Source organism: Tenrec ecaudatus, chromosome 14 (assembly GCF_050624435.1).
Source record: "Tenrec ecaudatus isolate mTenEca1 chromosome 14, mTenEca1.hap1, whole genome shotgun sequence".
NCBI lineage: Eukaryota > Metazoa > Chordata > Mammalia > Afrosoricida > Tenrecidae > Tenrec > Tenrec ecaudatus.
In genome coordinates, this window is record NC_134543.1 from 11,903,270 (window position 1) to 11,920,502 (window position 17,233).

Below are 17,233 nucleotides of genomic sequence, written 5' to 3' on the forward strand. Positions count from 1 at the left end.
GCCCCTGGGAGTGCCGTGCTTAAATGCTCAGCTGCTCTCCGGCAGTGGTTGGACCCGCTGTGGGCCCTGTGCGAGGGAGAAGCGGCTGTCTGCTTCTGTAAAGAGGTGCAGCCTGACAGACTGTGAGGCAGCCCCCGAGACGGGCACCAGGACTTAGAATCCACTCTAGTGGGTGGGATTTTGGGTTTTTAATCAATGTCAATAAAGATCGATGAACAATGTGCAGCCTTGAATAACAAGGAAAGAATCCAAGCCTTCTTTGATTTTACCATCAAAAGAGAAATTTTTCCTTTATTGGTGTAGAGCTTTTCTGAATAAAGTCATTTAAGGAAAAGATTTTTACTGAGTTGCTTTTAAGGTTGCTTAACTTTCCATTGTAGAAATTTTCTTTTAGAAAGCTGCTCAGATTATCATTAAATGTACATCTTGTTCAGCTAAAAAATAGTCTGTGTGCATGGGTTTTTTCTCTTTGGTTATTACTGTGTGCCACGCACTTGGGATTAGATACATTAGATACATTAAAAAGTGGTATTAATTAGCCAGAATCTGTTGGGGAACTAGGAGGTATTTTTTTCCTCTCAAAAAAAAAAAAGGGGGGGAGAGAATTTGTGACTTCCTAGCTTCCAAGAAAATCAATATAATTATTTTCTGCATTTTTTTTCTGATCTAGACGACGAAAGCACAAGGAGCAAATAGCGCCGACCAAAGCGAAGTCTGCGAACTGCAGAGCATCATCCAGGTAAAGTGGAGAGTTGGGAGCTGGCAGTCGGGCTCTTGACATAAACTGGCAACTGGACAGCCACAGCTGCTTATTAAAAACAAACCTGTGTTAGCTAAAGGTTCCATGATTAAAATAATCATATAGATTCAGTCACTTAGTTCTTTTTCACTGTTTAGCATTTTCTTTGTTCTTATGGCAAGTTAGGTTTATAAAAAAGAGGTTTACAACCTCTTTCCAACATTGTTTGGTTTTGAGCATTTGCTTATTAGGTAGTTTATATTTCCTAAGTCTCTACTTCTCTCATAGAACTCTCTTTACTAAACTCGGAATCTCAGCGTTGCTGAAGTTTTGAGGTTCAGGACTGAAAAGGACTGTCAGAAAATAGACTGCCAGGATTGCGCATGGTAAATAAGCATTCCCCCTTCGTGGTAGAAACTTGCTAGTTTGTACCAGCCACTATTCTACTCAAGAAAAGTCTCTGTAGCTCATTGTTTGCAGTGAATTGTGACCTACTGCCAGGTACCGCGTTTTTGCCCTCAGGTTTAGTATTGTGACCAGGCTAGGGTGGGTTCTACAGTCATCAGACCTGTGTTTGAATCCTGGCTCTTCCGGTTACTAACTGTAATCCTTTGGGCCAATGGCGCCCATCTTTCCAGCCTTCCAAGTTTTCATCAGTCAAGTCATAGACAGACCGTCATGCTGCCGACACTAAAGGGTGGTTTTAAGGATGGGGCCCAAGACTCATGGCTCAGAACCTGACATGTTCGTAAAGAGTAACTTGATTTCTCTCCTCCAGAGGGACAAGCTAATTTCTAGCGTAGCTGCTTGGTCGTAAGCAATAGAAACCAAGTTTGGCTAAGGAAAGTAAAAGAGGATCCAATGGCAGGGCCCAGGGTGGCCCCAGCCCTGAGGGAGGAGTTGAACAAGCTGGTCTTAGGAAGATCAGGGTGGGCATATCGTCAGGAAAGACGTAGCAGGACCCAGTGAGCTGTCTGCAGGTATCAGTGTCATGGTGCTCTGTCCAGCCCAGCTCGCAGCCCAGGTTTCTGAGAGGTTGGCGGCGTTCATGTCTTGGGTGGCAGAGCATCTTGGTTGTTCCCTGTGGGAGACCCATCGTGCTGGTGGGCGGGAGAGCCGCCGGGAGTTAGGGTAGGAGCAGTAAGACAACAGGTGCAGGTGCCAGGGGTGGACACCGGTGTTGGCGAAGTCCGTCGTTAGGAGGAGGGTCATCTCCTGGCACAGACTAAGCAAAAAGGATGATTTTATTTTTTGCTCATCTCAATTGTGTCATGGAATGTCCCCTCATGAACTGTAGAACAACTGCTTTGAAAGCTCGAGAGAGGACAAGGTCGAGTCCCCGAGAGCTCTCCGAATTGGGGGCCTGCGTTGCCGTGCTTGCAGCTGTGGCGTGGTCCCAGCGCTTTCTCATCGCAGGCGCTTTGGCACTCCTCCGCTGTAACTAGCCGGGCACATTCTCCTGTCATCCTCACGGCTAACTGGATGGGTCTGTTTGTTTAGGAACTTAAACTGAGCCAAAGCCAGGCTCTTGATGTCCATCAGCATGAGATGTCAGTGCTGCAGAATGCACATCAACAGAAGCTGACCGAAATTACGCGCCGGCATCGAGAGGAGTTGAGCGATTATGAAGAACGGATCGAAGAGCTGGAGCACCTGCTGCAGCCAGGTCCTTAACTCTGATTCCAGGCCTTCATAAGCACCTGATAGACCGGCCCGCTAAGCCGCCCCACGGGCAATGGCCCCCGCTGTTGCAAAGTCTTTCTGTCTTTGCTGTACGCAGTAGTAATGCGTCCATTTCTTTACAATGTGAAATGTTGACAGTTTAGCAAGAAATTATTCAAGGTGTTTTCCCTTGGTTTCCAATTCAAGCACATAGGCTTGTTAGTAGCTGATTCAAATAGTATCTTCCCCACCCTTGGACTGTAAGATGTGTATTTTGCTAGGCGGTCCTGCATGGGTGGTGGACGTGGTGAATACACTTGAGGGCTGACCCAAAAGGCTGGAGGATTAAGTCTACCCAGATGCCTTGGAAGACAGGCTGCCTGGCGGTCTGGTCTGAATCACTCCGCCTTTGAGAACCCTGCAGAACGCGCATCTTCTCTGACGCGCCGAGGTCAGAACGGGTGTTGGTACGTGGCAGTAATTCAACTTAACTTTGCTTCCTAAGCTCTTCCCGGTCTGAAGTCTGTTAACTCCCTTGGGTGCATAGCATGTGGTCTGTGCCTTGGACTAGACATTTGATGTCCTGGATTCTGTGCTTGTTTTGTAGGCGGCTCCGGAGTTGGAGTAACCGATCCTTCTAAAGTTCATGAGTTGCAGAAGACAATTCAGGTTCTACAAACCGAAAAAGTAGAGTCCACCCAAAAAGTGGAGGAACTTGTGAATAGTGTGAAAGACATAAGCCAAAAGTTGTCGTCTGCGGAAAATGACCGAGATGCTTTGAGGCAAGAGCAAGAGCGGTTGAGTGTGGAAAAGAGACAGATCATGGAAGAGTGTGAGCGCTTAAAACGGGAGTGTGGTAACCTGCAGGCTGCTGTGACGGAGCAGAGTGACACGGGCACAGGAAAGGGGAGAGTCCCCCCGCAGAGCTCCTCAGTGGAAGAAGATGTGCTGAGACTGCGGCAAGCACTGTCTGGTATACAATGTTTGCACCTAACATTTTCCAGAGTGGTGTCTCATGAGGACTAGCTGTTGGTAGAGGCAGAAGAGCATGTGAAAGAAACGCTTGACGGAAATGAGAGTGTTCACGGAGACGGCTGGGGTTTGAGTAGCATTGTGTACAGTCAGCGCCACAGTCAGCAGGAAGTCGTCACTCGGCATTTTCCACTAACGAGGGTTAAACGTTGGCTAGGTGTCTCCACTTCCTTTCCTCATCCTTCACGTGTGTGCGTGGTGCCCACTGATTCAGGAGGCCGGGTGGGCTTCGAGTCAAGTGTGTATACCTGCACATTTTGGGGGCGGAGGCGTGGTTCTGTTTCTGGTCATCTGTGTAGCGCTGGGCACACTTCCAGTGGCTCACCGGGGCCTGGCCTGCCAGGTGGCGAGTGGAACCTTCTTAATAGTCTGTTGTCTTTGGAAACGTCTCGCCTGTGTCAGCCATGTCCTGAGTGAGCAGAGCCGTGGACAGTCACCATTGTCCATGCACCAGATGGCATTTAGTGCACTGCACCAGCCTTCCGGGCTGCACCAGGAGCACGGTGCGGCTCCTGCAGAACACCCAGAAGCCCTTCAGGTGAAGAGGCCCATTTTGTATCATGCTTTATCATCTCACCTTATCAGCTCTCAATATGTACTCACTCACCATAGTTCTGGAGGGGTCCAGCCTCCCCCTGCCTTCCCTGTACGCATGCCCCACCGCTAGGAGTTTGACTGTGAGCTCCTGAACTTTGCATCATATGGCTGTCCAAGCTAGAGTGGTGCTCTGGGAGATGTCACATCTCCGCTTCCTCCTCCTCCACCACCTACACCCCCCTCCCTCCTCCTTTTACTTCTCCTCCTCGCCCCCTCCTCCCCTCTTCTCCCTCCCACACCTGATGATTGGTGGCATGTACCAGCCACTCCAGACAGCTAGCCACAAGCCACCTGCAAGGCCTGTAGGTGCTACCTCTGTCGCTTCTCACAGGTGTTCTCTTAGCTTTTTTAGTTTCTTATAGGTAGGTGCCTTGGTCCCAGGAGGTGTCAGGCAGGCCAAGGGGGAAAGGAGGGGGTGGGTTGGGTGAGTTTACGATGGCTTTCTCACTTGGCTTCAATCACAGCTCTCCTTTAAATAGGAAGCATTGCTTGTTTGTGTATTGGGTGATGCCTGTATATTCATTTGTTAAACATCAACCTGCTGCCCTAGTCCTTCCTACCCCACCCCACCCCCACCCCTTATTTCTTTCGCTACTGAATTATTTTGGCCCCTCATCACTTCTGTTTTGCCTAGATGACTACAGATCTCTGAATGGAGCAGTCTAGCACAGTGGTTATGAACACGAGTGGATTGGAATCCCACGCCATCACTCTTGGTTGTTCGTGGGTAAATTAGTCACCATCTCTGTGGTTTCTCCTCTATAAGATCGGGGTACTTCTGCTGTCTTCCTTGCTGTTGTAATGAGGATTATAGGAATTATCAGCTGCAGAGTCAAGAGAGCCAGTGCTACACTGATTAAATGATCAGCTGTGAACTAAAAGGTTGTCCATTCAAACCTTCAGCTGGTGTGTGGAAGAAGGGTGTGGTCGTTGGAGAACCTACAGGGTTGGTCTGCTTTGCCCTGGAGGGTCTCTGAGTATAGTCGATTGATGGCAGTGGGAGCTGCAGAGATCTCTGAAGAACAGTGTCTGGCATACAGCATACACATGTTAGGTGGTGTGGTTCTCTGGTTTCCTTGATTCCTCCTTCAATTCATATTCCTCACCACACAGCCAGAATGCAAAGTAAAGTACTCACTCCCCTGTGTAGTATGTCTGTGGATCCCTGAGAAGTCAAGAAACAAAGTCTAAGCTCCCAGTTGGGTATTGGATGTCCTTCGTGATCTGACCCCTGTCTGTATTCAGTTTCAGCTCTTCCGCTGCCCTAACATTCTAAGCTTTAGTCAGTCACATGGAGCTTTTTGCTGCTCCACTGGCATAGTGGTTACGAGTTGGGCTGCTAACAGTAAGATCAGTTCGAAACCACCCTGAGGTGGGAACGATGAGGCTTCCTACCCCTGTGAAGAGTTACAGACTCAAAAACCGACAGGGGCCGTTCTACCCGCTCCTGTAGGGTCACTGTCAGCTGGAATCAGCTTGATGACAGGGAGTTTGAGTTAAAGCAGCCCCCTTGCCTTAGCTTGGTGTGGAGTGTGTTTCTCCTTCCAGCTCACTCTTAGCATTAGAAGATTCAGCTAGGACGTTGCTTCTACTTGCAGGTGCCTAGCACTGCCATCTCCCCAGTCCACATAACCCTCCATGGTTGACAGTAGATGCTTCCTGTTGGGAGCCTTCCAGCACCTTGTGCCCCTGGATCACACTGTATAGGCATCGTGTGCTCCCGTCTGTCTGTCCCCGGCAGTTGTAGCTCCTTGAGCGCATGGACTGTGTTTTTCCATCTTGTCACTCGCACCTGGTGTCAGGTTGAATGTCAGCTAACATCCCTCAGTGACTGTGAGGGGCCCGGGGGCTGTAGTGGTTAACGTGCTGGGCTTTAAAACAAGAGGTCAGCAGGTTGAATCCACCAGCCACCCTTAGAGAGAACGCGGAGTCTTTCTACTCTGGTAAAAGCGTTACGGTGTCGGAAGCCCACAGGGGGCAGTCTTCCCAGCCCTGACGGCTGCAGTGAGTCAGAAGTGGCTCAGGGGAGGGTGTCTGGCCCCATTGCTGTGCAATGGATGGAGCGAGTGAGCTACTGGCGCTGGTTTTATGTTCCTCTTGCAGAAGCTTCTGGTTGCGGATCTGCCCTTAATTCCAGATTGAGTGAGTGCTTTGTCAGTAGTCATGTCTAAATTACCTTAGAAAACTGAGGAATTATTATCTGACTATAAATACACAGGTTCTGTTTTTTTTTAGCATTTTACTATTTCTTGCCATCTGAACTAGTAACCTTATCATGAAGAATGTTGCTAGTATATTTTTCTTATGACTCAGTAATCATCCTACAATTCTGTTATGCTGCTCTATAGAACTGGGTTTAATTTTATGATTAACTTGCTTTCCTATTATGGTTTCTTTGACACGGTCAAGATAGAATATAGTAAAAATATGTTTCACTCAGAATTATTAGTTCTTGCTAATTGTGTATGTTTACAGATATATTTTATTGTAATTGAATTGCATTTCCGACTTTAACATAAGTAATTTTTCTATGGCGGGGCTTCAAAACGTTGGTGGGAAAATCCCATTTTCATCACTTAACTTGATGTTTCCAGGAACTTTTTGAAGCCCCTTTGTATTTAAATTGTTTTCAAGGATTTCAATAGCAAATAAATTCTGTTTGTTTTTACAGATGCTGAAAGTGAAATAGTGAGGCTGAGAAGTTTAAACCAGGTAAAGCATGTTAAAGATGGAAGGAAGCTTTTGCATTCGTTTACTTAAAAAATAATGATAAAAGCTATATCATCACAGTTGCTGATTTTTATGCTTATGTGAGTTTGCCTAGGCCTTTCATCCCAGTAATTTCATATAAGCTAATTGCAAACCTCCTCATTGTATAATATATCGACACAATCAGGAAGATTTGTGTAATTGGAAAATGAAGGTATTTGCCTGGTACGTTCTTTTTCCTACTGAGTACTGATTATTTTATAAGTGCGTTTTATAGTTTTTCTAAGATAAGAAGTCCTAAGCTCTGTGAAATGAGTTGGTGGGTCATAGGTGGCCTGCCTTGCGATGTTGACTCGATCTTTAAAAAGCCCGAAGAAGACCTGTAGGTGCTGACCTAGCTTCGTGGTAAACGGCTCCACATTTTCCTAGGACACCAGTCTCCCGGAAGACCATGTGGCGCTTCGGAAGCATGTCCAAGCTTTAGAGAAGGAGAATTCATTCTTGAGTCAAGAAAAGGTGAGTGCTGGGGTGGAGGGAGGGTGGGCAGAAAGAAAACAGTGTGCTTATTGCAGCTCCCAGCCGATAAAATCAATAAGGCCAGGCCTTCCTTGTTGAGGACGTGTGGAGGGTCCTGAGGAGAACGCTGGTCTCACTGGGGCTTGTTAATCTGGCCTAAAGAACCTGGGAAAGGTTCAGGGACCGAGAGGCCGGCCAGAGCTGGCATTTAGAGATAGAAAAGAACAGCGACATGGAAGGCCCTGTTTTGGTTTCAGATGAGGGCCTGGCAGCAGCCACAGACACAGGTGGGTTGGAAGGCTCGGAGTGGAGCTGCTCCTGCTACTCATTGCCACCCGGATTTGTGTGCTTGCTGTGGGAGACAGGATTTCTTCTTAGTGGTGGCAGGGAGAGAAACGTGGGCTAGAAACGTGAGTCGTGTGTGTGGTTGGTAGCAAAGATGAGCTACGATGCTGCAGCACAGTGCTGTGTGGAGAGTAGGCCTGTGTCTGTACCACAGTGGCAGCTGGGGCTGTGATTCCATGGCGAAGGCAGGTGCTTAAGTACACCGTTGTAGCTGGTATTTACTAAGTTAGCAGCATCGCGGCACAATAGAAATTCTTGATTTTTTTTTAAAGTGATACTTCAGGTGGAAAAACAAGAGTACAAGATTTTTCATACTGTTATCAGTTGGCCTCTTCCCTGTGACCAGTTTCTTAAATGTCCTTCCAGACTGATCTGTACATATATGTAAACTGTGGCTTTTAAAAACCACATGCATCGGCGTACTGTTCATACCTTCCTTAACATTCTATCTTGAACATCATTCCACGTTGGCATGTCAGTGCTTCTCAAAGAGGGCCTTTAGGCGGGAGAAGTCCTCGTTGTGTCGACTGCCCTGTGCATTGTGAGATCCTTGCCCTCCCTCTTGTGACCCACTGAATGCCAGTTGTGTCTCCCAGACATTGCACACCAATGTGTCCCGTGGCTTTTCCAAAAGACCACCTCCCTCGGCAGTCGCTCTTCACTGGGTTGCCTCTACACCTGTTGCCTCTACGCGGCGTTGTCTCTCAGTGCACTCTGCCCTCTCAGTGATTCTTTTCTCTAACTGGGCCGGTAACCCCTCTGCCTCCCCCCGCCCCGTGCCGGTTTTAGATAGGGAAGGTTCTCCAGTGGGAAGGGTTTCGTGGAAAGAAGTTGGAGCTAGAAGGCGTCTACAGGTCATTGCGTCTTGGCTGGAGTTTACTGTGGTGGCTCCATAGCTCAGGCTGACTAGAGCTATAGAAAGACGAGTTGTGGCTAGCCGTGATGTGCCGAAAGAATTTCATACATCGTTGAGGTTTTGCTTAGTAATGCCTGTAATCCAGAGCATTTAAAATAGATTCCCAACTTAGATATCTCTATCTGGTTCATCTCTAGCTGGCTCTTCCAATTTACAGTATGGGTTGCTTTTTCTCCATTCTTTAAGGAAGAACTTCAAATATCACTTTTAAAACTGAACAGTGACTATGAAGAAATTAAAAGTACAGCTACAAGAAACAAGAGTTTGGATTCAGAGCTAAATGATTTAAAACATAACTTGGAGGCGAAGGAACAAGAACTCAACCAGAGTCTTAATGAGAAGGAAATCCTGGTGGCTGAACTAGAGGAATTGGACAGACAGAACCAGGAAGCTACAAAGGTAACGGACGCTCTGCAAAGACGATAAGGTGGCCCCGAACGCCGGGTTAACTGGCATAAATGATGGGTGTGACTTAATTCTTACTTGGGTTTATTGATTCTCTGGACACAGAGATTAGGGAACAACTCACTTAAAGAGCTGGAGAATAAATATTTCAGGCTTTGTAGGCCTTTGTTCAATTGCAACTTTTCGACTACTGTATTGTGAAAAGAGCTGAAGATGACGTGTAGGCAAATGAGCATGAGTGAGTTCCTCTAAAACTTCACTTAGCGAATACAAGCTACACCCGATTTGGCCCAGAGTTGTGGCTTGCTGACCCAACTTCAGTTTAGACCAGACAATAATTGATGGTTATATGTTGTTTACCTTCACTAATAATGTCTTTAATATGATAAAATAGATTTGCTGAAAGATGTTATTAATGGAATAACAGGCATCGAGATTTTAAAATTGCATCATTTTAAGAACCAGAGCTATCTAAGGATCATTATTTTATTATGCTTGCCATTTTATAAAATTTCCTACCATGCAAATTAATTTAGCTTTTTTAAAATTAATTTTTTTCAGCACATGATTTTAATGAAAGATCAACTCTCCAAACAGCAAAATGAAGGGGATCACATGATTAGTAAACTAAAGCAAGATATAGATGCTGAAAAAGAGAAGGTTCATCGACTAGAAGATGATAAAGTGCACATCACAAAAGAGTTAAAGCTGCAAAAAGAGAAGTTCACTGAAAGTGAACAGACCCTGCATGATTTACATGTAGCCAAACAGAAGCTTGAGGGTCAAGTTGAAGATCTGATAGATCAACTCAATAAGCTGCAAAGAGATCATTTAAACACCCAGGAGGAGAACTTAGAACTGACGGAACAGATACGACTGAATGAGAAGGAGCTTTCTAGAGTGAGAAGTGAGTTAACTCAGCCCCTTCGCCAGGACTCGAACAGCGACGGTAAGGATGATTTAGCCAAAGAAAGGGAAGCTGAAGTTAGACACTTAAAGGAACATCTTTCAGAAGTGGAGCAGATCAATGAAAATTTAGAGAAAGCTGCTTTTGATCTCAAGATGGAAAATGAAAAGTTGGTCTTGGCGTGTGAAGATGTCAGACATCAGTTGGAGGAATCTCTTGCTGGAAAGAGTCAGATTTCGCTGGAGAAAGACAGTATTGTTGAGGCTCTCAGGGCGGAAAAACTACAGTTAGAAGCAGAGTTGTGTCATGCTAAAGAGAGGTTGTTGGAACAAGCAGACAAGTACGAGCGAGCCATGGAGGTGTCAGCCGCTTCTAACCTGGACAGTTCCGCTCTACGGCTGGATCGTGAGCACGTACTCCAACGCAGCCGAGAGAAAGACGCTGAGATTGCAGAACTGAAAAAGAGCATGGAACAGCTGAATGCGAAGCATCGAGAGGCGCAGGCCATCCTGTCCTCTAGTGTACAAGAACGGCAGCAGCTGACACAGCTTGTAAAGGAGAAAGCCCTGTTGATCGAGACGCTTGAAGGAAGAAGTTCGGCTCTTCAGGAGGAATTAGATAAGTATGCCCACGCCTTAAGGAAAAGTGAGATCTCAAGACAGGCCGTGGAGGAGAGAGACCGAAGCCTTGCCTCCATGAAGGAGGAGAACAATCACCTGCAGGAAGAACTGGAGCGGCTCCGGGAGCAGCAGAGCCGAGCGACCCCTGTGGCTGAGCCCAGGACACTGGAGGCGCTCGCCGAGCTGGAATCAGAGGTGTCCCGGCTCAGTGTCCTCAAGGACAGCCTGGAGGGGGAAATAAAGCACTACCAAAAGAGAGTGGACGACCACAGCCAGAGCGAGATGCGCTTACTCCAGTCCTTGCAGGAGCAGAAGAAGGAAATGGACGAGTTTAAATCCCAGCACGAGCACATGAGCGCCACCCACACCCAGCTCTGCAGAGAGAAGGAGGAGGAGATCCGGGCCTTGCACAAGACAATTGAGCAGATCCAAACTCGGCTGCACGGAGACAGGCCGGACCCTGGCACAGAGAACACGGACATTTTCCACGAAACCAAAGTCCAGACCCTGCATATGGACAATGGGAGTGAAAAGCACGACTTGTCTAAGGCCGAGACGGAAAGGCTGGTGAAAGGCATCCAGGAGCGGGAGTTGGAGATAAAGCTGCTGAATGAGAAGAACATCTCGCTAACCAGGCGGATTGACCAGCTGTCCAAAGACGAGGTGGGGAGACTGACCCAGATTATCCAGCAGAAAGATTCAGAGATACAGGCTCTCCACACTAGGATCGCCGCGGCTGCCTGCACGCAGGACGCCCTGTACCTTCAGCAGCAGCTGCAGGCCTGCGCAATGGAGCGAGAGCAGATGGTAGCCGTGCTGAATGAGAAGACCAGGGAAAACAGCCGTCTGAAAGCAGAGTACCACCGGCTGATGGACATCGTAGCGGCCAAAGAAGCCGCCCTCGTTAACCTGCAAGGCGAAAACCAAAAACTGTCCATCCGACTGGAAAGTAGCAGCAGCCAGGAGATGTTCAAGGAGACGGTTCAGAATCTCTCGCGGATCATTCGCGAGAAAGACATCGAAATAGATGCGCTCAGTCAGAAGTGCCAGACGCTGCTGACGGTTCTGCAGACGTCCAGCGCCGACGACGCGCTCGGCAGTGTCAACAGCAGCCAGTTTGAGGAGCTCCTGCAGGAGCGCGACAAACTGAAGCAGCAGGTGAAGAAGATGGAGGAGTGGAAGCAGCAGGTGATGACCACGGTGCAGAACATGCAGCACGAGTCAGCCCAGCTCCAGGAGGAGCTCCACAAACTCCAGGCACAGGTGTCGGTGGACAGCGACCATAACTCCAAGCTGCAGGTGGACTACACTGGCCTGATCCGAAGTTACGAGCAGAGCGAAACCAAGCTCCGAAATTTCGGTCAGGAGTTGGCCCAGGTTCAGCACAGCATCGGGCAGCTCTGCAACACCAAGGACCTCCTCTTGGGAAAACTGGACGTCATCTCGCCCCAGCTCGCCTCTGCGCCTTCCCCGGCTCCCTGGCTCGCAGATCCTCCGAGGGAACGCAAGCCCGAGCAGCCGGGCGAGCCTTCTCAGTTGCTCCATCGAGAGCTGGAAGAGCTCAGGAAATCGCTGCAGGAGAAGGATGCCACCATTCGGACGCTGCAGGAAAACATCCACAGGCTGTCGGATTCCGTGGCGGCCACCTCTGAGCTAGGGCGCCTGGAACAGGAGCAGACTGGCTCGGAGATGAAGCAGATCCAGGAGCAGCAAGCTGTCCTGCAGAAGCTGCTTTTGGAGAAAGACCTCTTGCTCAAGACCCAGAGCGAGCAGTTCCTCTCGCTAAAGGAGGATTTCACGAGCAAGGCCAGCGAGAACGAAGTGCTGCGGCAGGCGGTCACCAACCTGAAGGAGAGAACGTTCATCTTGGAAATGGACCTCCAGAAGCTGAAGGAGGAGAACGACCGCGTGGTCGAGGCGGCCCGGGGAAAGGAGACGGAATACCAGGCCCTGCAGGAGACCAACACGAAGTTTTCCATGATGCTGCGGGAAAAGGAGTTTGAGAGCCACACGATGAAGGAGAAGGCGCTGGCTTTGGAACAGCTGCTGAAAGAAAAAGAGCAGGTAGGGCCTGGACGCGTGCGGGCGGCGGGCGGAGCGGGGGACCAGTGGTCCCTAACGTGCTGCTTGTTTACATGCGCAGGTGGAACTTATGCATGGGCATGTGTTTGTTTTGCGGCAGTACGATTCTCTTCTCAGTCACATTTCCTAAGGGATCAGGGAGTTTGCGCTCAGCGGGATGAGAGGAGGATGTGCAGTGTGACTTCACCAGGGTGATTGTTCGGGGCCACCCAGGCGGTTTCAGCTCACAGCCGCCCTGTGCACGACGGAGCGAAACACCACCTGTCCTGCGCACTGCTCCCAGTGGTTCTTCTGTGGGAGCCCAGGGCTGCAGCCACGGGAGTCGATCCACCTCATCCAGGGCTTCCCTCTTTCTCGCTGCCCCTCCCTCCACTTCACCGAGCACCATGTCCTTCCCCAGGGACTGGTCTCTCCTGACCGCATGTCCAGAGAACGTGACGCAGAGTTGCACTGAGGAGCCCTCCGGCCGTATTCCAGGTCAGATCGGCCGTCTGCGGTGCTCTCAGTCTTCCTCGCCAGCTCCGTCATCCCAGGACATCGACTCTGCCTCCAATTTTATACTAGGCTAACTTTTTACAGCCTGTTAAGTGGAAAAGAGGGCTTAGTAGTGGTTTTTTCCTTAAAAAAAGGAATGGGTTATAAGACGCTGCAACTTCATCAAATTTTAGATGCGTTTCAGTAGCTGGTAGTCAGGGCGAGCACGTGCAGGGATGCACGCGTCAAGGCGAGCCCTGTGGCCTGGACTTCTTTGACCGGGACACGCGGTCAGCAATACATTGTACATGGTGATCTTCCAGCAGGCGCGCGAGTGCGTGAGAGAGAGAGAGAGAGAGAGAGACAGACAGACAGACAGACGCACAGAAGCAAACGTTTCAGGAACCAGAGATCACCCTTGTTACGTGCGGTGCTCTATTCCATAAACAGAGGGAACAAAGATAAAAGGAAAAGCCATCGAGTCACCAGTTCAAAGTCAACATGGACGTTGCCAAGTGTTGCCATGAGTCATGCTTTTTGCGTGGTTGTTGGGCACTCGTGTTGCCTCCGTGGCAGAGTAGAACTGCCTCATAGGACTTGCTTGGTGCTGATCTACTGCCATTGAGTCGATTGTGGCTCATTGCCACCAGAGATAAGGTCTCCGAGACTGTGAATCTGTGTGGGAGTCTGAGTGGCCCCTCTTTCTCCTGCAGAAAGACTGATAGTTTTGAATGACCAGCCGTGCTGTTAGCAGTTCCCACGCTTAGCCCACAGCACCACCAGGACACCTAGCAGTGTAGTGGGGTGTGCCCTGGGCAGCTAGCCACAAGGTTAGCACGTGGAGCCTACCAGCCACTCCGTGGGAGAAAGGTGAGGCCTTCTGCCCCCAGAGAGAAACCCACGAGGCAGTTCTGTTCTGTTTGTAGGATTCTGTTCCGTGGGAGAATTAACTGCATGGCTGTGAGTTTGGCGTTCGGTTCGATCCCTGGCTAGGTTTGAACCGCCAACCTTTTGCTTTAGCAGCCACCAGGGCTCCTTTCACAAAGCTGCGCAGAGACTCCTATTCCAGCCCTGGCACGGAAGCATTTTCACCTTGTTGGTTTGCATATTCAGTCTTTGGAGAAGGTTGGCTTCGTGATCCAGAGGAATTGCTTTGGTGGCGCATAGCGTGACGTGTTGGGCTGCTGACCTAAAGTTGGCGGTTCAAAGCCACCAGTTGCTCTGCAGGAGAACGATGGGGCCGTCCACTTCCATGCAGATGCACAGCCTCAGAAACCTCTCTTCTCAGAGCACCACCTCCACAGCAGGAGTTTGGTGTGCTTTGGTTTGATCACTGTTGAACTCAAAAGAGCAGATGGTTTCACCTTCTGGTTTCAGTGGTTTGTCCTGGACAGAAGGGGGCGGGGAGGTGCTATATAGTCATTAAAACATGAAAAATCCATGTTAAACAATACCTGTTTAAAGTCGAGAAGAGAATTAGCTGAAAGTAGCCTAATACTCTTTTGGTGCCATTTAGAACTCCACTGTCACCTTAAACTCATGGCCTGACTTTCTCAACGACGGGTCCCTTTTTTTCTGATGCTGTGCTTGCCTGGCGCGCATTCAGGAATAAATAGCCGTTACTCTCGGGTGTGCCTTCAGGACCAAATGGCTGTTATTCTAGCAAGTTAGCACTTTCCATTGCTGCCAGCAGGTTCGCCTAAAACGAGCAGTGCATATTAAACGGGTCCTTCTCCTCTGCTTGGCACTGCTACTTGGGCTAAGCACAAGCTCCCACGTGTATTTGGCTTACCAGCCCCTTTTCAGAAACAAATGTTACTCGGCTCCCCGCTAGCAGTGAAAATCGTAAGCAGCCAATCGAGCCCCTGATCCAAGAGAAAGCATGTGATGAGCATGCTTCTGCAGCCTCCCCAGGTCGATCTGGCACTCCCCTCTCTTCCCCCCAAGGTTTGGGAAGCCCTGACCTGATGGTGGATTTCTTGTGGTCAGTTAAAACACACACACTTTTAGGGGCTAAGTGTGTGGTAGGCAAAGTTAGGGTAAAGTGGATCAGACTGTTTTCCTTTCTGGCTCTGTAAAAGAATTCTAAGATGTGTTGTATTAGAATCATTGGAGACTGCTAGGCAAGTTGCAAAGCTAAGAGAGTTCCCTCGCGCCTCAAGCCCAGTTCTCCTAATTGCTAGCGTTTTACATTGCCCTGGGACCCTGGGCACGAGCACCAAACCCACACTGGTACATTGTCCTCAAGGGCGGCTCGTGTTTGACTCAGGGCCCTGTGGTTTTTATCACGTGGCCTTTTCCTGGCCCAGGCCCCCTCCCAGGAGTACGTTTAGTCGTCTTCTCTGGACTGTGACTTCCCTTGGGTGTGCGGCCTTGCCAAGCTGTCCGGAGCCTGCCGCGCCGGCCCCGACGCCTAGCCGCCCTGAGGGCGCCAGAACACACCACCCTGTGGATCGTTGTTTTAAATTTAATGCTTTGAAGAAGAAAATGCCCTTTTCACGTGGTCGTTTTCTTTAAAGCTAAAGTTCTTTCTCCCCACAAGGGCAAGACAGGGGAATTAAATCAGCTTTTGAATGCAGTGAAGTCACTGCAGGAGAAGACGGTCCTGTTTCAGCAGGAGCGGGACCAAGTCATGCTGGCCTTGAAGCAGAAGCAGATGGAGAACAGTGTGCTGCAGAACGAGGTAGGCCATGGCCCCTCTCCCCAGCAAGGGACCGGGAGACTGTCACTTAGCATGAAAAGGGTGTTTCTTGGTCCTTCTCGGATACGAGGAAGCAGGATCTTGATTGTTCAGGATGGGTTATAGTTCCCTTTTCAAAAGTGAGAAGCCAAAAAAGGTAAAAGTGATGGCATTTCTTGAATAGACAAAAATGCCCTACTCGCAAGGGGAAATGAGATGCCCTGGACTCGAGGGCCGCCATCCCGAGAACAGCCTTTCGTATGAATCCATTTTCTTTTTGTAAACCATTTTATTGGCTTATAAGTCACACATGGTTCAACAGCTGAATCACACCTTGAAGAGCTGGACAGTCCTAGAAATGACGGTGATCACACAACTCACTGTAATAGTGATGTAGCCGTGGGGGTGGGGGAGACAATGTTCTAAAATTGATTTACGAGCCGTGATATGGTTGAACTCTTGAATTGTGTGACATGTGAAGTGCCAATAAAGTGGGTAAAAAAGAGAGAATTGGACACTCATCACCACCTTTCCAGAACATTGTCCTCGTTCTTGGCTCCCCACCCACACCCCCCTGCCCCTGCGCTACCATTCCCCCAAGGAACCATTAACCCGGTTATTGACTCAGGAGATTGACCTCTCCTGGATTTCATAGACAGAAACACATTAAACCCCAAACAGTAACAAAACAAAGCACAAACACCTCAATCTAAAAGAAATCAGAACATATATTTAAAAACTAGAACAAATGTAAAGTGGATCATGAGGGAGATCAGATAGCCATGAGGGCCAGAGTTGCCAGAAACAAACCTCCAGACCACTGCTCAAGGCCATCTCAAGAGGATTGCCCTTGCCTTGTTTGGAGACAGCTTGCAGTTCACAAACCTAGCATCCAGTGCCTGTGCTTCCTTGGTGGTTGGCTGGCAAAGTGGTTTGCAAGTGGAAAATGAGTGTTTTGTAGAAGAAAAACCAAACCCTCCCCTCTCCCTAGGCGCAGCGTTTTCGGGACAAGGAAATGCGCTTAAACCAGGAGCTGGAGAGATTACGTACCCATCTCTTAGAGTCAGAAGATTCCTACACCCGTGAAGCTTTGGCTGCAGAAGATCGCGAGGCGAGGCTAAGAAAGAAAGTCACCAACCTGGAGGAGAAGCTCCTGTCTTCATCTAGCGCCATGGAAAATGCAAGGTAACGTTAGACATGTTTTCACGTTCTCTCTGACCGAAGACTTCTTGGATGTCCACCTCAGTGAGCATTTTTTACCTGTTAGCTCATTTGGCCCTCACTGGATCCATTGTTGCCATGCTACAGATGAAGGAAGGAGGGAAGACCGTGCCCACCATCTCACACACACAGTGTGGGGGGCTGACACTTGGGGTTGTCACTCTGAACTAGATCGAGCAGTAGTCAAACCTCCCCAAATCTTAGCAGTCATCCTAGATCCAGCCCGAGACCTCTCAGGGTGTAGCCCGTGCGCGAGGGTCACTGCCCCCCAGCACGGGAGTAGCTGCGACTTCTTATTCTGCGTGAATCTGCTCTGTCCGGCTCGCAC

General features: G+C 49.1%; 1 protein-coding gene across 3 annotated transcripts in view; it reads left to right on the plus strand.

The window, feature by feature from the left end:
- Positions 1 to 17,233, plus strand: part of TRIP11 (thyroid hormone receptor interactor 11) — a 69,640-nt gene that overhangs the window by 16,154 nt on the left and 36,253 nt on the right. For 2 of the 3 annotated variants that reach the window (XR_012779734.1, XM_075531696.1), the window contains exons 5-13: positions 671 to 739; positions 2,240 to 2,405; positions 3,009 to 3,374; positions 6,702 to 6,742; positions 7,169 to 7,255; positions 8,703 to 8,915; positions 9,483 to 12,512; positions 15,547 to 15,687; positions 16,676 to 16,869. Coding sequence is in view for 2 of the 3 variants with exons in the window: in XM_075531696.1 (XP_075387811.1) it covers positions 671 to 739; positions 2,240 to 2,405; positions 3,009 to 3,374; positions 6,702 to 6,742; positions 7,169 to 7,255; positions 8,703 to 8,915; positions 9,483 to 12,512; positions 15,547 to 15,687; positions 16,676 to 16,869 (4,307 nt within the window). In the remaining variant the exon portion in view is untranslated. The remainder of the gene's footprint in view (positions 1 to 670; positions 740 to 2,239; positions 2,406 to 3,008; positions 3,375 to 6,701; positions 6,743 to 7,168; positions 7,256 to 8,702; positions 8,916 to 9,482; positions 12,513 to 15,546; positions 15,688 to 16,675; positions 16,870 to 17,233) is intronic. The other variant, XM_075531697.1, reaches the window with a different exon arrangement.